This window comes from Chiloscyllium plagiosum, chromosome 3 (assembly GCF_004010195.1).
Source record: "Chiloscyllium plagiosum isolate BGI_BamShark_2017 chromosome 3, ASM401019v2, whole genome shotgun sequence".
Taxonomy (NCBI): Eukaryota; Metazoa; Chordata; class Chondrichthyes; order Orectolobiformes; family Hemiscylliidae; genus Chiloscyllium; species Chiloscyllium plagiosum.
Window position 1 is genome coordinate 94526474 of NC_057712.1, and position 20634 is coordinate 94547107.

Genomic DNA, 20634 nt, shown 5'->3' on the forward strand with positions numbered 1-20634 from the left:
CTAACCTGCAATCTTCTTCCCGACCTCTCCGCCCCCACCCCAGTCTGACCTATCACCCTCACCTTGACCTCTTTCCACCTATCACATTTCTGACGCCCCCTCCCCCAAGTCCCTCCTCCCTACCTTTTATCTTAGCCTGCTGGACAAACTTTCCTCATTCCTGAAGAAGGGCTTATGCCCGAAAAGTCGATTCTCCTGTTCCCTGGATGCTGCCTGACCTGCTGCGCTTTTCCAGCAACACATTTCCAGCTCTGATCTCCAGCATCTGCAGACCTCACTTTCTCCTCAAAGAGTTCTCCTTCTCTGTCAAGCGTTGAAGATAGTCTCGGAATTGGAGATGAATATTACAGATGTTGTTGCACCGACACCTTTGCCACTAGAAGAAGAGAATGAATTTCTTCTGAGACACTCCAGGTATAAGATGCGAGCTTTTCTATATTACACGCCGCCCATATCAGAGGCAGGGTCGGTGGAACCTGACCTGATACTAAAACGCCGAAGGAGGAACTACAAGAAAACCAATCAGCCTATGTCCTCAGACTCAGAAGGGGAGGGACCGTTATTGTAAAGCGGTCAGCCAGGTGGACCTCATAGAATATGAGTTCCCTGATCTGGGCTATTAATCTGGTGCAATCAGGGAGGCCTGGCTGACAGATACGAACAGGAGTGTCAGACATCCTCTTCACCCTGAGGGAGCTAGATCAGTGTCAAGGACTTGCCGCATGTAAAGAAAGAGTGACTTGGTGATAGGATACCAGTCTTTGTGGAGTTATTTTAATTAGGATGGGCTGCAAATGCTGATCGAGCCAGCAATATCCACATCCTAGAAATTAATAACTTCAAAAGGAAAATACTTTGTATCGATGTTTATTCAGGAATAGGATGGTGACAAAGTCCTGGGGACTATAGGAAAAGCGAATAGCAAGAATATTTTCCCTGGAGTGAGGGAGTTTTTAAACGGACATGAGGAGCAAGAGATGACCCAGTAACATTGGCAATCAGAGACAACATCCAAATACAGAGGAAGGAACAGAAGTGGCAAACATGTATGTGGGACCTAATGGCCCTTATTGCTAGAAACTGCAACAGTGCAAAGAATTCTGTGTCAGTCTGTCTGTTTCCATGGACAGGAGAATGCTGCTGCTTTGGCCAGCCATGCCTAGTATCCTCAGAGCTTGCTGGGGATACACACAGACCTGTACTCCATTGGCCTACCCATTGGACCTCAGGATCAATGATTTGGCAACAAGGTAGTCTGGAACACTGACCCCAATACAGGTTCCCTTCCTCTCAAGGAGAGAGAACAATGCTGGGAAGCATGCATTGGAAGATGAGTCACACACAAGAGCCTGCAAAGTCTCCTCAGGACAATGCAGAGGTGCCTGGGCCACCCACCATCCTGCCCTCCCTCTGACTCTTGGATGTCCAAACTGAAGAGGATCAACTTGTCCACGGAAATAGAGGCATCCCTGGGGTCACCTGACCAAACTGCAGGACTAACAGGCTCCATTACCGAACAGGCTCCCTTCACCCCAGCTGCAGAACAAGGGAGTATACCAGGATGAGGCAAGAGGGAGAGGAAGAAAACTTATTGAGGGCACTTAGATGGCACAGGAGACAATGGTTTGTACGTGATTCTCAACTATTGGTTGTCTTTACTTGGAGAGAGGGTCAATGCTGTAGGATATCACAGGGGTATGGCAGTCTCCATATCTGTGTCCTGTACAGAACATCCGTCTGAGATCGAAGTTCTTTGCCTTTAAAAGCCCTATGATCAGTGTTAGACAAGCAGGAGACTGGAAGAACACAGCAAGCCAGGAAGCATCAGGAGGTGGAGAACTTGATGTTTTGGGTGTAACCCTTCTTCAGGACTTGGGGTGGATGTTAGCTGCAGCTCCTTCCCTCGTAAGTTGAGATACCTACCCCATTCACTCTGAGTATGCTCGCAGCCATTTCCTTCACCATTTCACATTTTAAATTTGCATCACAATAGAAGGCGAGTGGTAGTGGGTTCCAGCCTCAGCTTGAAAGTGTCAGTGAGCTCCCAGACATTGACAATTCCCCCCTTAGGCCTCACATTACCCTGAGTGTCCACCCAACCATTTATAAAGATCTATACTTGCTCACCTTTCCCCTCCAACCCCTGGTACATGAGGTGACCCTGCCTGCCGTGGTCATTCACTGCAAGGGTTCTCCTGACCATGCACAGCTCTCCCCCTCTTTTCCAAGTCAAGCTTTACAATATGCCCCCGGCCCTTTGCAGATAGCCCTCCACCTTCACAGTCATACTCCACCTTTCAACAGAGTCTGAAGGCTCCAATTCCAAAGACCAACCTGTCAAGACTCAATCCCATGGCAATAGCTGCTCTTAACCCAAATTCCCCCTTTCCTCTTATTTTCTATGGATGGAGCCAATGGACTGACCGTGTCCTACTCCAACGCACTTGACTCGACAGTCCTGAGTGGTGCCTTTATTTTGACAATCCTACTCATCCCCCTGGACTGTCAGCTATGACCCTGACCAACTGTCTGGACTGTAGAGGCATATAGCCCTCCTTACCGAGAATACTGTAGCTGCATGTTTGACCTTGGTCACCTGTTGGAGGTGGCACTTGACATACTATACTGGGACGCCGTAACTATCGGGGGTCTCCACAGACTTCAGTGAGGACTACTCCCCAAAGACTGTGAAACACGGCTGTTGTGTGCTGCTCATGCAGTGTGTTTGCCCCGTAAGCTGTAGTTACATGCAATGGGTGTGAGATTGACATGTTTAACTGCTGTACAGCAAGCTGTATGCCTCTTTAACGGAGGATCATCACGGCAAACTGGCTGGTTGTGTGATTGCGCTAATTTGTACTGTCCTACTTAGTGTGAATGTTGCAACCATGCCATAGGCATGAAGTGATTGAGCAGTAAAAGAGCAAGCGAGCAGTCCTGAGATGCAGCCAGGTCCAATCTGTAAGCTGGATGCCTGACTGTGCACATAAAGTGTCCCCACAGCAGTCTTTCATTGCTAGTTGTCAGTGCACCCTGCAATGCAACTTTGTACTGGTGCCAGGATAGCTGTGAGATGCTGTGTGCCAATGTTTGTGGAGAAAGGGTACATATGGCCAGTATTGATGTTGCTGTGGGTTGCAGTAATAAACTGAACCTACCATGTATCTGGGTTTTAATGTTGAGATTTTTCACCATGTAGTGAGTTTGCTAGGTTAGAAAACTGATTATTAATTATGTTAGTTAGGTAAGATGTTTAAGTAAGCAATAATTCCCCTTAATTGGCAACTTATTGCTGCTTGTGATGCCGATTGTGAAAAGCTTAAAAAACAGTCAATGAAATTAAGCAGGCAGAGGCAGCAAGCAATTAGGAAGGCTGGCTTCATTGCAAGAGAATTTGACTTCAGAAGCGGAGATGTCTTACTAATATTTTATAACTTGTTTTCAGATAGTGTTGTTTCCTTCTTTAAAATATGAAAATGGAAACCATATTCATCTGAATTTGTAACAACTCTAAAAATGTAGTTCTGAAAATACAGCCTAGGCTAAATACTCCAGTGTGAGAGTGGAGCTTCAAGCCACAACTTTCTGACTGCTTTATTAACAGTATCATTTAAATAGTGAAGTGTTGGAGGTTGTGAGGTATGGAATGAAAATCATTATTTTGTGTAAAACAACAAAGTTAGCGTGCAGATTCCAGTACATACTTTTACAGTGTTTAATGAATTGCATTCCAAGATATTTAAAATATCAAAACAAGATTGGATTATTGCAGTTGTATACTGTTCTAGTCAAACTATATATGGAATATTTTGTTCAATTTTGGATGAGACACAAAAGGAGGGATATAATAATCTGGAAAATATCTAGCAACAAACCACTAGGATGATATGATAGATGAATAGACTGATCATGTGTAAAGATGGAATAAATTTAAATAACATTATTAAAAAAAGGAAATTTGGATTGATGTGCTTAAATATTGAAAGGGATTATAAGGGAACAATCCTTTCCTTCTTCAGAGAAATCCAGAATAAAAGAACAATAACTTTGGAATTTGAACTAAACTGGTTAAAGATACCAGGAAAGACTGCTTCACATAAAATGTTGTGAGAATGCAGAACACAGTGCCTGAAGCAGCAGAAATCCTCAGGCGTAGAAGAGAAATAATCGGGAGCTTAGTATAAGAGATGGAGCTATGGAGCCAACTAGGAAAAAAGGTGTTTAGGATTCAGCATTGTGGGATGAGACAGAGCAATTATTAATCTCGTAGTAAAAGATCCTCTGTGGAGGGGGGAAGCAAAGATATAATTTAATTCCATAAGATGTTTGAGAGTGACATACTCAAGTCTAAAACAAAAATCTAAACTTTAAACAATGAAGGGAGAGCTGATTGAGGGCTGATTGGGTAAATAAGCTAAAAATGAAAGCTGATAAATAAGAGGGTGGAAACATTTAAAGAAATAATTAAATGTTCAAGAAAAAATATTCCATTAATATTAAAACTCACATGAAAGATCCATCTGTAGCTTACTAGGGAATCTGGGGACTATTGAAGATTAAAGAAAGAGGCATATAATACCACAAAGAATAGGGGGTTCAGATAGACTTAGTAACCAGCAAAGAATGACTAAAGAATTGATAAGAAGAAGAAATAGGAAGAGAAATAACAGGCCAAGATTGCAAAAATAAATTGTCCAAGTTTCCACATAGGTATAACATGGAAAGTAGCTAAAGTAAATATGAGGTGCAGAAACAAGTCATCACTTGTTGAGAAACAAAAATAAAATTAATATTTCAAGACAATAACCTTTCATCAAAAAGGTTCTGAGAGGTGATCATGTTAACATATACAAGATTTTGAAGGGCAGACACAGAGGATTTGTTTTCTTTAGCTAGGAAATCTAGAACACAGACACAATCCCAGGATAAAGGGTCAATTAATCAAGATTGAGATATAAAAATATTACTTTTCACAGATGACTGTACATCTTTTGAATTTTCTACCCCAAAGTACCATGGATGCTGCTTCACTGAAAACAATCAAGAATGAGATCAACAGATTTTCAAAGGATTGGGAACACTTGGGCCAGTAGAGTTAAGGGAGATGATCGGCCAAGATCATATTCATAGTGCAGCAGGCTTCTATTTCTTGTCACAATCAATTTGAAAAGCTATAAAAAGAATCACAAAGATGTTGGATCAATAGAGCTGGCATAGGTGAGTATTCAGCCCACTGAGTTGACCAGTGGAGAAATGGGCTAGGTAATGCTGGAACAGGTGGCTGTGAAGGCACAGAACTCATCTACTACATAGTCCGAGCCATTCAGGGCCTCATGAGCTAGGTAGTCAGGCCCAGTACCTCATAAAAAGTTGAGATGGCTCAACTGTGGAGTAGACTTACAGATGAACTGACTCCTGTGTGTCTGGAACTCGACATTAGTCCCGTGTAATGGACCTTCCCCCAGGACATGGAACCCCACAATTTGAATCATCTCAAGGAAATTCCTCCACGTCGATCAAAACAGCATAGAGGTGTTTCCTGTGTGGGCGGCTGCTACGTTTTACCCCTCAGTGGGAAATATGCCCAGTGAAGTGCCCTCTATAAACAGGTCCTCCCCTTTTCCATTGTGCACCTGGGGGTAGCGAGTGCAGCCTGCAGCAGCCCCAAGTAATCACCATTTAAGTAAGTAGATGGTGTGCCAAGCCACATGTAGTTTTTGTGGCCTGGATGAAACTGTTTCTCACATTTAAGTTGAGTGCTTCAGTTTGCTGTTCCTCTCGCATTTTTGAATGGGCAGTTTCTCAATTTCTGATTGGGCACTTCAGCTCCATCTTCACGAACTATAGGCACCCTATGTGGGAGAATCTGCCCAAAGTTATAATCCAGGCAGCAGTCTGTGGAGGAGGTCGTTGTGTCTGACTGTCTACACCTCTTTCCTGGCTCCGTCTGTGTTTGGTCATCCATGGAGAGAGAACATATGGTATTCACCGGCACAATATAAGCCATTTAGATATTTCAGGGCTGGGGTGCTTCATCACCCCAGTTAATATTCCCTTATATAAAAGTGTCCATTGACTGTTAGTTTGTAGTTTTGTTACAGTACCCCATCGGGGACTGTTTAAACCAAATTTGTAAATGAAAGTTTAACAGTAGAAGCTTGCCTCACTGCCCGGCCAATATATAAAAGATACAATGAATTGCTACCATTGTTGAGATGTCACTGGACATCTTGTACAATCAATATAGAACTTAGAACATTACAGCGCAGTACAGGCCCTTCAGCTCTTGCTGTTGTGCTGACCTGTGAAACCAATCTGAAGCCCATCTAACCTACAAAGGCCCTGATTGTCTTATATGTCTCAATTTAAATCACCTCTCAACTTTCTTTGAATGAAAATAATCTCAAGCCCCTCAGCCTTTCTTCAGACCTTCCCTCCATACCAGGCAACATCCTAGTAAATCTCCTCTGCACCCTTTCCAAAACTTCCACATTCTTCCTATAATGTGGTGACCAGACTGTATGCAATACTCATAGTGGGACTGCATCAGAGTTTTGTACAGCTGCAACATGACCTCATGGTTCTGAAACTCAATCCCTCTACAAATAAAAGCTAACACACCGTGTGCCTTCTTAACAACCCTATCAACTTGGGTGGAAACCTCAGGGATTAGGTACATGGACACTGAGATCACTCTGCTCATCCACACCGCAAAGAATCTTACCAATAGCCCAGTACTCTTTATTCTTGTTGCTCCTTCTAAAGTGAATCACCTCACACTTTTCTGCAATAAACTTCATTTGCCACCTCTCAGCCCAGTTCTGCAGCTTATCTATGTCCTTTTGCAACCTACAACCATCTTCAGCACTATCCACAACTTCACTGACCTTAGGATCCATCCACAAATTTACGAACAAATCCTTCTACACTCTCATCCAGGTCATTTATAAAAATGACAAATAGCAGTGGCCCCAAAACAGTAATACACCACTAGTAACTGAACACGAGGATGAGCATTTCCCATTAACCACCACCCTCTGTCTTTTTTTAACTAGCCAATTTCTGATCCAAACCGCTAAATCACCCTCAATCCCCTGCCTCCATAGTTAGTGTTATGGTCTACCATGGGGAACCTTATCAAATGCCTGATAAGGTTTTGCCACAAATCTTATCATTGCCTGCATACTTGTAAGTGCATAGTAAAATAAGGCAAAACCAGCATAGTTTCATCAAGGGGAGGTCATGCCTGATAAATCTCTTAGAATTCTTTGAGGATGTAATAAGCAGGTTAGACCAAGGAGAGCCAATGGATGTTATCTATCCGGACTTGCAGAAGACCTTTGATAAAGTGTCGTGCAGGAGGCTTGCCGAGTAAGATAAGTGCGTACGGGGAGTATTTGAGGCAAGGATGGATAAAAGATTGGCTATTTGGCAGCAGGCAGAGAGCAGGGATAAAATGGTCCTTCTCAGGATGGAAGCCAGTGATTAGTGGTGTTCCACAAGGGTCAATGTTGAGACCACAACTTTTCATTTTATACATTAGTGATCTGGATGAAGGAATTGAGGGCATTCTGGCTAGGTTTGCAGGTGATACAAAGATAGTGGTCAGATAGTATTGAAGAGGCAGGGAGGCTGCAGAAAGATTTAGACAGGTTAGGAGAGTGGACAAAGAAGTGGCAGATGAAATACAATGTGGGAAAGTGTGAGGTCATGCACTTCGGTAGGAAGAATAGAGGTATGGACTATTATTTAAATGGGGAGAAAATTCAGAAATCTGAAATGCAAAGGGACTTGGGAGTGCCAGTCCAGGTTCCTCTAAATTTACAGGCTGAGTCAGTAGGTGGGAAGGCAAATACAATGTTGCCATTCATCTCGAGGGGATTAGAATATAAAAACAGGATGTGCTTCTGAGGCTTTATAAGGTTTTGGTCAGACATTTAAAGTATTGTGTGCAATTTTGGGCCCTGAACCTCAGGAAGGATGTACTGGCCCTGGAGTGGGTCCAGAGGTGGTTCACAAGCATAGTCTCAGGAATGAAAGGCTTAACATATGAGAAAAGTTTGAGGACTCTGGGACTATACTTGATGGAGTTGAGAAGGGTGAAGGGGGTATCTAACTAAAACTTACTGAATACTGAATGGCCTGGACAGAGTGGATGTTGGGAAAATGTTTCCATTGGCAGGAGAGATGAGGACTCAAGAGCACAACCTAAGAGTAAAGGGAAGACGCTTTAGAATTGAGATAAGGAGAAACTTCTTTAGCCAGAGAGGGGTGAATCTGTGAAATTCATTGCCACAGAAGGCTGTGGAGGCCAGGTCATTAAGTATATGAAAAACAGAGATAGATAAGTTCTCGATTGCCAAGGGGATCAAAAATTATAGAGAGAAAGTTGGAAAATGGGGCTGAAAACCTATCAACTATGATTGAATGGCAGAGCATACTTGATGGGCTGAATGGCCTAATTTCTATTCCATGTCTTATGTTCAGGCCCTTAAAATTCAGCCCATTGTTTCTGCTGTAAGAAAATAAATAGAGGGCCCTAATAACCACTAATTGTTAAGAAGATTGCACAACAAAAGCAGGCCAGTGAATGTCCACATTTGGCAACAATCTGGGTCAAGTTATCTGATCTCAGCCATTGTGGTTAGCCGGGTAATGCAATGATACTCTTAGCAATGGAGAGGGGATAAGTCAACCAACATGTCAATTCGTAACTGATACTGAAACAGAATTAGGCTAATTTGAGTACTCCAAACTCTTTTAATCACAAGCTAGCAATGTAAATCCCCATAGATCCCCTTGCTTTTATTTGGTTCAAGCCCTTGCCCACTCCTCAAGCTGACCGATAACTGAGTATTTTTTTGCATCCCCACAATCGCTGAACTGTGAATCTTATGTTCTCCCACCTTTCAAAACTCTGATACTTTGTCAGATCCAGAGAATTTACATCTGTACCTCAAACAAAAGTTTGTGTTTTTCTTGAAGCCAACTCTACAAGCATTCAGGCAAAACTTACACAAAATCAACTATGATGGGTTGCATATTGTGTAAGGGTGGCTGAAACGCATCTCCTCCACCATATTCTGTATCTCAACTCTCATTTGGCCAACATTCTTGGTGGGGGGAAGGTAATATACAAAAACACACCAAAGACATAGTGAAGCGCTACTTCAATCATAGCAGCATTGACATTAATGACTGTTGCTTTCTACCAATAGTTCAAATAGCTAACTACTTGCTCGTTAAGCTGCATCTGAGAACAAATACCTTAAATAATAAAGCAGAACAACAGCAGAGAAGAAAGCAAATCTAAAAAAGTCATCTCACACTCAAAACATTAATCCTATCTCTCTCTTCACTGATGCTGCCAGATATGCTGAGTTTCTCCAGTACTTTTTTTTAAATTTCAGATTAAGAGTAGTTTGGTTTAAATCTTGCACTCTGCTTGATTGTTCATTGCAACTGTCTGATTGATATTGGTTCACTTATCAATTCTACCACAGGCTACTGATAGCCTGGAGAATATCAGCAGTCACTGCAGATTCAGAGTTGAAGATTTTAGATTAGATTAGATTGGATTCCCTACAGTGTGGAAACAGGCCCTTCGGCCCAACCAGTCCACATCGACCCTCCGAAGAGTAACCCACCCAGTCCCATTTCCCTCTGACTAATGCAACTAACACTATGGGCAATTCAGCATGGCCAATTCACCTGACCCACACATCTTTGGACTGTGGGAGGAAACCAGAGCACCCGGAGGAAACCCACGCAGACACGGGGAGAATGTGCAAACTCCACACAGTCACCCAAGGCTGGAATCAAACTTGGGACCCTGGTGCTGTGAGACAGCAGTGCTAATCACTTTACCACTGAAGAAAGACTCCATCCTGTGAACAATAAGAATTTTGTTCATTTAAACTTGGTTTTATGGATGACCATGATGGCATTTAAAAAGGTTTGTATGTTAAAGACAGCCTACTATTGGATTTCTCTGATTTTATCTTCTTGCCACTATCATCTTGTCAAATTTTCTTTACGGTTCAGCTTTGAGCTATAGGAATGTTATCTTCTTGACAAGTGGACTTGGATTGTTCTGCCAACAAAGTAATTGCTCTTTTTGTATACATATGTCTGTATCACTTTGATCAAACCAATCTTGGTGACAATAATGTTCAAGTCTCGTGTTCTTGGCACAGGGGTCCATGCGATTGACTTAATCCCATTGTTCTGAAAGTAAATTAGGTGTGTGAAAAAGAGTAGTGGTGAGCAGCTTTTAGAATTCCTACTTTCGGGCTAAAACTTTCTTGCAATGTTTTATGGTGGTGGAAGTATGAGCCATGTCAATAATTTGGCCAGAAGCCATTAGTCCCTGCAAAGATCAATTGATATTGACGTCATTTACGTCTATCACTGAACCAATGACATAAGCCAGAAGATGGTAACAATTTGATCTGGAAATCTCCACATTTTTATACCGATCCTTGGGGATGTCACACATTTTGTTTTAGCAGTAGAGAACCATTTCCATTGACTTTTTCTCCAATAGTTCCTCTCCAGATATTGGATCACAGCTACTGGGGCATTACAGAAATAATTTCTTCTTTTGGTATAACAATGAGGACTTCAAGATCAGCATAGAACTTTTCTTCTTGGGAATGGCATAACCATTGATGACAGTGGTATATTAATTATGGCTGAGTTCGATATGTCATGTTACAAGCCTTTCATTTATAGCATTGGGGAGTTCTAGCAGTGCAGCCAATATCCTAGCTCACTGACAAAATCAATGTCTGGATGCAGTGGTGTCTATCAGTCTTGTTTCATGACAGCAGATGGAGTGAATCAAACTGGTTGAAGACTGACATCTATGCTGCAGGAGATCTAAAGAGGATGAACGACAATGAAAGATAGATTGTCTACTTCTGTTTCTGGTTGAAGATGGATGCAAATATTCAATCTATTTTCTTACGCTGCTGTGCTGCACTGCACATCTTTGAAGATGGGATTTTTGCAAAGCCTCATTCTCCTTTTGTTAGTCGTTTACTCATCTACTATCATTCACAACTGAAAGTGTCCGGATGCAGAATTTAGATCTGATTCATTGGTTTCAGGATTGCTTAGTCCTACCTATTGCATACTGTCTGCTGTTTAGCGCGCAACTTATCCTGTGTTATAACTCTGCTAGTTTAAAACCTGATTTTTAGGTGCTCCTTGATTTTTAAACTAGGTCTGATCTCTTCAAAAATGTCTTTTAATAAAAAAGTCATGACTGAATTAAGAATGGTTTCAAAACCGGTGTTCTTCTAGGATTGCTATGTTTTGAAAATCAAATCAAGCTTCTTTTAAACAGCTGCTTGAACAAACAGTAATTGAAGTTTGCAGACAGACTGGCGCTGAGGGGCTCTGTTTTCAGATGGAGCTTTGGTTGGCAACAACAATTTGATCAGTCTATCGACTAGTGATCAATTATCAATGACAAAAGCCTTAGGATGGTTCTCAAGTAAATGAACATCTTGGGGCTAGGAATGAGATATCTGGATACTGCTCAGGAGCTGTTCCTGTTATCTGCAGTAAGCCACTTTGAACCAAAGGAAACCTAGTTTACCATTCCAACAACAGTTGCTGCAAGTTATAACATTTAATTGACAAGTCAAAGATCTTTCATAAGTGAATCAGCCACTCTGTGCTCCTTGTAAACTAGTGGAAGTATTTAGAAAAGGATGAAAAGAAACATTCTGATCAGCAAAAAATATGTAAACAAAGACGACTGAACCACAGTCCTGGTTTTCCCTCAATATAATGGAATTTGATTTATTCAATCACATTAATGGCTCTCATGTTATCCTTAACAATTAACTCTAGAGATTCATAATTCTGGTCACTAACCCAAATGTAGTAGAGTAGAATTTGCAGGTGTACGTTCTAAATTATAAAGACAAGGTTATTTAAAATGCTTAGCCTTCATCATGCAAAACCATTTTGCTTTCTCTAACCTCAGGAATAGCAGGATGTGTATCCTTCAATGCACTTAACCAACATTAGGAGGAACAGTAATTTTGTGGTAGTCATTAGACTAGTAATCCAGAGGCTAATGCTCAGTGGACATAGTTTGAAATTCTACCATGGCAATTTAATGACTAAATCTGGAACTGAAAGAAGACTTAGTAAAGAGTGATCATGAAAATGATTATTGATCACAACCAAATAGGTTTTTATGATGATGTTCTTTAGGGAAGGAAATCTGTCCTCCTTACCTGGTCTGGTCAAGTAACTCCAGAACCACAGTAACATGGTTGACCCTTTAACTGTACTCTGAAAGAGCCTAGTAAGCCACTCAGTTCAAGGGTAATTAGGAATAAGAAACAAAGTTGGACTTGCCAGAATCCTATGAAAGAATAAAGAACGAAAAATATGGTAGACCTCTAAAACTTAAAAAAAAATGTTTGCAATTTTTTTCTTAAAATCAAGTCACACATGTTATGACATACTTTTGTGGTAAATGGCACTTGAACCTGGACCTTCTGGTCCAGAGGTAGGAGCACTACCACTGCTCTAGAAGACCTCTTTACCTACAAACCATTTCCATGTTTTAATTTTTTGGCATACCTGCATCATCTCTTCCCATATATTTATTTGCACTAAAATCTTGATTCTGCCATACAGCTCTACCTTAAAATCCTTCATTTGATGAATATATGGTTCTTGAATGCCCATTTGCTAAGTCAGAAAAATAGCCTGAATTATATGTACATAACTGGAAATTGGATATTTGCCACAATGTAGCACTCACCTTCAAAATAATTGTGTATTTGATTGAATCCCAGCAGCTGTCAGCGATAATTCAGTAATGTTAATTCCACTAACCTGGAAATAAGATTCATTTACTAGGCTACTCAAGAATTGCACATGCTGTTTTTCGAGAAGAATGATATTGGTGTCAAATTTCTGCTTCTAATCAGCTAACTTATAATTTGAAAAAAGCCAAAAAATGTCTTTGGCCAACAATCTTATTTGTACATTGAGTATTATGTGGAAATATGTTATTCAGAATTCCACTTATACCTTCCCTTTTGCGGATAGCCTTCAACGCCATAATCACTTGCATGCCCCAGAAAAAAAATAATTCAGGAATTTCCATTGAAACTGGAAACCTTGCAGATGACAATACACTGAGCTTGAGCTATAATCTAGCATCACTCAAAAAGTAAGCTTACCATGTCTATCTATGCCATACTATACTGTCCTACAGCATTGTAAATGCATGCTCAGTTCAGTACTCTGCAGTTCTCAATTCTAATTTTGTTTCCTCATTACAAATCACTTACTTTCGCTTTCTCTGGCTCATTAATTAAAAATGAACTTCACTCATTGAAGCACACCTTCTGGGATTTCCCTCTTCAACAGTGAAGTGCTCATGCACATCAGGCCAACAGAGTAGCCTTGTTACTGAAAATTTTAAAAGCAAACCAAAACACATTTTTCTACGAATAGTAGCTTTTGAAGTTTTTTTTCCTGAATTTACAGTTTTACATATGAAAGTTACATATTTCTATGAAAAAGTATACCATCTTAACTACATCTTATCAACACAAACATTTAGCCTTTGCAGTACATAATTGTCCTTCCAACTCAAATACAACAGGAGAGGCAATTTGAAAGGTCTGGTAGAAAAGCAATACAATATTCCAGCTATTTGCAATTGGAATGAAGACATAACATCTATGCAACAATGCTGACATATATTGAAAGATACTATTTACATGACAGATGCACTCTGTCGTTCAACATAACCCTTTGAGGATGTGGAAGCATTGCTACATTAAGTAAGCAACTACTAAATATTCAGGTCTACATTTATTGGGAGAATATTGTAAATTGATATGTTACCGTTGCATACATCCATCTACAATTTTGTCCAGGATTGAAAATTTACAGAAAACGTAGAACAAAAAAATGGGTTATTCAGAAGTGCTATCCAATACTCAGAGGATTATGTTTAATGTGAATTTTGATGTTAATTTAAATAAAGTAACATCCAATTGAATATTTTTGTTTGTGAATTACCTTGCAATCACAATGATGAAGTCATATTTCAAATTCAATTGTATTCTTATATCAAACAGATGCTACTTGCCAAGCTCATGAGGATGGACATGCAACCTGAGGAATAAATATTCAGCTGGGAAAAAGAGGAGCCAAATCAAGAATAGGTTCATTGCTATACTGCAGTATGCATTCTACAGCACAAAGTCAAGAGTTTCAAGCTTAGTAATTTACAGAATGCAAGCTTTGTTTTCATTTTAGATCATTAAATCTCATGAAATACTGTATTATCAAATGTTTATTATGCAGCAAACCGTAAGCATTGACTTTTTCCTTTAGAAATGGTGATGGGTCCATACCATCTTTTTTTTTTTAAAGTTACGTAAGTAATTTCTTGTTAATAGGTACATTAAAACATTCAAATCAAAGCTGCGCATCAAAACACTTTCAATTCAGTATTTATTAAAACAATAGACAAAATAAATCTGGGTTTAGAGAATAAATCTCACTGGTGATTGGTTGTCACTGGCTTTCTTTCTGGAGTATGAAATATTCATAACTCAAAAGGTACACCTAAGTTGACAGCAAACAAAAATAAAAAAAAAACACAGGAACTCACCAACATCAGTGAGATTCTCTTTATTCTGTGGGGGGGTGAGGTTCCTGTTTAAATTCACCGTCTGCAGCATTATGGGCTATTTAGTTCTAGTCCCATGAAAGATTTTTTTCAAATACAGAAATGTTTCCTAAGGGATTGGCTTAGAATATTAATGCAACATTTGTTACGATGTTTTGACACATTTCCAATGTTTATGATAAATGGTATGCATCACAGCATTTAACTATTTTAATAAAACAACTTTACACTGCCTTTTTGATCCATTAGATGGTGCTGTATATGAAGTTCTTAGCTTAGTTGATCAATTTTAAAATGTAAGATCAACAAGCAATCATGCAAATAGTTAAATAATTTGTCAATATCTTACAATTTTCAAAAGGTTTGATGCACTAGCGTTTTAAAAAATTAATAGAATGTGACGACTTCAATTTTTAGGAACCCTCCATTTTTAATTAGCACATAAAATATTGATTTTAAAAATGAACACTCCGTCCATGTATACCTGAAATTTTTAATCACTACGAAACGGGAATTTAGTTTTAAGCACAACTATTACTTGCAAAGATTTGTTGGTCAAAACCCATTGCCCAAATAATGTTTTGGGTTTATTCATGAATACTAAATTGATTCCTCAATTTATACGTTTTAAAAGAAACTATGGGTGATGGCAGGGGTTCTTGCATAAAATTAAATACACATCTATTAATTTTTATTTAAACACTTCAACCAAATGAACAGTGATATTGGTGGCATCTTTGGTTTTCATATACAGCATAAATTTATTTTTTAAAAAAGACCTCACAATAAAACAAAAAGCTCAACCAGAAAAAATGGTTCAACTTTAAATGTAGTGCACATTTTACAATCTTGTTTCCCTTACTGCACAGACTAAAAGAGCTCTCCCAAGAAAAACAGCAGCATCATGTCATGTAAACAGTTCACAATAAAACAATATTAACATCCCAATATGAATACATTTGCATTGTGTTCATACATTGTTAGAAGCTTCTCACAGTCTCTCATTTACTGTATGTCCATTCCCAGAATTATTATATGGTAAAACTGGTCTTTGTAGTCATCTATTCAATAGCCAAAAGGATGGTCCCAGAATAGGAATGGTTATTTAATCATCTTTCGGGATTCAAAGATTAAAGGATAGGTTTGCTCCACTGCAGTCGCAACACACTGTATGCTGGGTGCTAAGGTAGAGAATGGGAAAAAATACACAAAATTATATACCACACTTAACTGGTTTATTCTACAGTGTAAAATTAATAATTTTAAATTAAACTCTTACATATATTAATTCAGTTTTGCTAATTTTTGACATACTGTAGAACTTTCCTCAATTTGAACCAGTTATAAGCTTAAGTTTCACTGTACACTACCTTGGGTGCAGCAATATAGTCACTCTCAAAAATAGTAAGTGTCTTAGATCTAAAGATGTTTAAATACTACACAATGCAACATGCAAATATGCAATAATGAAACTCTAGTATGCAACAGAACTTGACCAACACATCTTTCACACATGCTCCTACTTACAGCTCAGAAATAAAGCAATTAGCTGGAGATGAGCATATATTATTTTTTGAGGTGCTTGATTTTACAAGTGATTATGAGATGGCAACAACGGTTGTAATTGGAAATACTTAATTTCAATGAAACTTGTTTTTATTTACGAAGACTAAATATCAATGATGCTATATTTCCCCATATCTATGGAAAATTGGCGAAACAAAATAACTTAAACCTTTAATTTTTTTTGAATTGAATTAGATGGCAGTGTAGACCTGATTCCAAACCAAGAGGCAATAAAATTGGTGAATTAACTAACTAAATATCAACTGGGACACACTATGAATGAACAGAGGGCTCTAATTCTTGAACTGTTTTGAAAAGAATATAGCGAGTTTGGAGAGGATTTGTAGCTCAGATTGCAGTTCTGGATGTAGGTTTGCATGCTGAGCTGGAAGGATCATTTTCAGACGTTCCATCACCATACGAGATAACATCATCAGTGAGCCTCCGGTGAAGAACTGGTGTTATGGCCTGCTTTCTACTTGTGTTTAGGTTTTCTTGGGTTGGTAATATCATCTCCTGTTCTTTTTCTTGATTTCTCATAAATAGAAAGTGGGCCATAACACCAGTGCTTTACCGGAAGCTCACTGATGTTATCAAATATGATGACAAAATGTCTGAAAACAAACCTTCCAGCTCAGCGAGCAAACTTAAATTCTGAAAAGAACATTTTTGAAACAATTTTAACAAGTTTGATGAGAGAGGACACAATGCTAGATTCTATCTTAGGAAACAAAGCTGGACAGGTGAGTGAAGTGACAGTGAGTGACCCATTTTGGAGCTAGCGACCATAATACAGTTAGATTTAGCATAATTGTGAAAAAGACAAAGATAAAACTGGTGTAAAGAAGTGTAAAGTTCACCTTCATCAAATTTAGGAAAGATGATCTGGGAAAATGGACTGGTTACAGTCACTTGAAGGTCACTGGCAAAATCATGCGAGGCATTCAAAAGTGAAATTCTGAGGCACAGTGTAGACATGTCTCCACCAAGATAAAGGCTGGTACTGCCAAATCTGGTGTCCCCTGTTTATCCAGAGGTATACAGGGCAAGACAACGCAGGAAAATTGAGCTTAAGACAACCCAAAAAGAGTACACTTAAGGAAACTTGGAAAATGGAAAGCATAGAAGTGATGTGGAAAGTTATGGGAAAATACTGGCCTGGAAATTTAAGGAAATTTCAAAGATATTTTATCAGTTTATTCAGAGTATGATGATGATCAAGGAAAGAAACCAATACAGAAATTGCTGTTAAGGCTCAGCAGGTCTGGCAGCATCTGTGGATAGAAATCAGAGTTAACATCTCGGGTGAAATGACACTTCCTCAGAATTGTTGAGGAAAGGTCACTGGACCCAAAACATTAACTCTGATTTCTCTCTACAGATGCTGCCAGACCTATTGAGCTTTTCCAGCAATTTCTAATTTATAGCATCTGTAGTTCTTTCGGTTTTGATTAAGAAAAGTTATCAGAGATGTACATGGTAACCTGTGTGTGGATGTGGACGATGTGATCAATATTCTAAATTAGAATACTTTTCTCTGTCCTCAGAACGGAGATGCTGCATACATCCAAATTAAAGAGGAGTAGTGTGAAATATTCGATAAAATAAGCATAATGACAAGGGAAGTACTGGATGGGCTGGCATGTTGACAGTTGGATAAATCACCAGGGCCAGACAATTTGCATCCTAAATCGTAAAAGGGGTCAGCAAGGAATAGGAGACACTCTGTGGAATGGTTGCAGATCTTGGGGGTGTGTGGATTGATGAAAGTAGTGCCATGGTTGTTGGTGACATGGAGTTTAGTAAGGCAGTTGACATGGTCCCACAGGGTGCACTCTTTAAAAAAAAAAATGCCCAAGAAATACAGAGAAGTGTAGAGAGTTGAATTCAAACTTGCCACAGTTTCAGGTTGATATTTCCTGTTTTTGACTGGAAACTGATTGCCAGTGGTATTCAACGGGCCTCAGTATTAGGTACCTTGCTGTTTATTAACAATTTCGACCTAAATGTGGCAACAAGTTGAGAAAATTTGGAGACAACACTAAAATTGCCTGGATAGTTGGTAGGGAGAAGGAAGCTGTCGAATGTTGAAGATGGCTTAAGTATTATTGGTTTGGTTAAGTGGGCAGAAAAGTGACAAATGGAATCCAATCTGAAAAACTGCAAGGTTATGCTTTTCAGGAGAAATACACAATAAATGGGAGGGTATTAAGAGGGGTAGAGGAAGAGAGATGTGGAGTGTATGCCCACAAGTTCCTGATGGGGGCAGGACAGATAGGTAAGGTGGTAAAGAAAATAGAAGGGATTGTTTTCTTAATTGGCCAAAGTATTGAATGCAAATGCATGAGTGTGATACCAGAGCTATACAAGACTTTGGTTAGACCACAAGTGGAGTTGTGTGATCACCGCATTACAGGAAACGCTTAATTGCTCTAGACAGTACACAGGACAGTGTCAGGAATATTGCCTGGGCTTTAAAAATTGCAGATATGAGGAAAGATTTCATAGAATCCCTACAGTGTGGAAGCAGGCCATTCAGCCCAACAAGGTGACACTGATGCGCTGAAGAGTATCCCACCCAGACTGACCCATCTTATTTCTGTAATCTTGCATTGCTCACGTCTAACACATATCCCTGGACACTACAGAGTAATTTAGCACGGCCAATCCATCTAACCTGTACATCTTTGGACTTGATACAGTAGGGTTGCTTTACTTTGAACAGAGGAGGCTGAGGGGTGAATGATGGAGCAGGTTCGAGGGGAAAAATTACCGACTGTATCTCTTCTAGCCTTGTTCCAAAATTTTAAGTGGCAATACTAATTTGAAGCGTGCCCCATATATGCTCACAGTGAAATAAAGGCACTAACTTTAAACAAATCTCTCATTTATAGACCATATTATTAATGTCAAATTTAATATATGCAATTACAATATGAAAACTAAGTAATGCTATTGTTAACTTAGTTGATCTACTTTCTCCATAACGATGATCCTGTTTTACAACCAGGTATTTAAAATCTTTTCCCTGTTCAAAACCCATTACACCCCCCTCACTGTCGAACCACAAATCAATGCCACACTTCAAATGAGTCCTTGATCCCCTAAGGGAATAGTGTATCTCGAGTTGATATACAATTATTATTAGGACAAGTTATATTATGCCATCCATAAGTAAAACAGAGCATTAGGAATAGTCAACATGGCTTTATGTGTGGGAAATCATGTCTCACAAACTAGATTGAGTCTTTTGAAGAAGTAACAAAGAGAATTGATGAAGGCAGAGCAGTAGATGTGATCTATATGGGCTTCAATAAGGTTTCCCATGAGAGACTGGTGAGCAAATTAGATCTCATGGAATACAGGGACTGGAGTGCTACAAGAATCGGTGCTGGGTCCACTACTTTTCATCATTTATGTAAATGATTTGGATGTAAGCATGAGAGGTATAGTTAGTAAGTTTGCAGATGACACCAAAATTGGAGGTGTAGTGGATAGCGAAGAAGGTTACCTCAGGTTACAACAGGATCTTGATCAGATGGGCCAATGGGCTGAGAAGTGCTGCACTTTGGGAAAGCAAATCTTAGCAGGACTTTACACTTAATGGTAACGTCCTAGAGAGTGTGGCTGAACAAAGAGGCCTTGGAGTGCAAGTTCATAGCTCCTTGAAAGTGGAGTCGCAGGTAGATAGGATAGTGAAGATGTTTGGTATGCTTTCCTTTATTGGTCAGAATATTGAGTACAGGAGTTGGGAGGTCATGTTGCGGCTGTACAGGACATTGGTTAGGCCATTGTTGGAATATTGCATGCAATTTTTGTCTCCTTCCTCACAGAAAGATGTTGTAAAACTTGAAAGAGTTCAGAAAAGATTTACAAGGATGTCGCCAGGGTTGGAGGATTTGAGCTATAGGGAGAGGTTGAGTAGACTAGGGCTGTTTTCCCTGGAGCATCAGAGGCTGAGGGGTGACCTTATAGAGGTTTATAAAATCATGAGGATCATGGATAGGATAAATAGACAAAGTCGCTTCCCTGGGTGGGGAGGTCCAAACTAGAGGGCGCAGGTTTAGGGTGAGAGAGGAAAGAGATAAAAGAGACCTAAGGGGCAACCTTTTCACTCAGAGGGTGGTACACGTATGGAAAGAGCTGCCAGAGGAAGTGGTGGAGGCTAGTACAATTGCAACATTTAAAATTGCATCTGGATGGGTATATGAATATGAAAGATTTGGAGGGATATGGGCCAGGTGCTGGCAGGTGGGACTAGATTGGGTTGGGATATCTAGTCAGCATGGACGAGTTGGACCGAAGGGTCTGTTTCCATGATGTACATCTCTGATTCCATAACTCTTAGGTGTCCAATCCAAACTTTTGTTTTCATGCTACTTTGTTGC

General features: G+C 39.7%; 2 protein-coding genes across 9 annotated transcripts in view; one reads left to right on the plus strand and one right to left on the minus strand.

The window, feature by feature from the left end:
* The window catches only part of slc2a12 (solute carrier family 2 member 12), a 90878-nt gene extending 76671 nt beyond the window's left edge, over positions 1-14207 (plus strand). The window contains exon 7 of the mRNA XM_043686363.1: positions 14124-14207. Coding sequence (XP_043542298.1) covers positions 14124-14164 — 41 coding nt within the window. The 3' untranslated portion in view covers positions 14165-14207. The remainder of the gene's footprint in view (positions 1-14123) is intronic.
* The window catches only part of tbpl1 (TBP-like 1), a 49537-nt gene continuing 42744 nt past the window's right edge, over positions 13842-20634 (minus strand). For all 8 annotated transcript variants that reach the window (XM_043686413.1, XM_043686394.1, XM_043686383.1 and 5 more), the window contains one exon: positions 13842-15861. In XM_043686413.1, the coding sequence (XP_043542348.1) occupies positions 15782-15861 (80 nt within the window). In that variant the 3' untranslated portion in view covers positions 13842-15781. The remainder of the gene's footprint in view (positions 15862-20634) is intronic.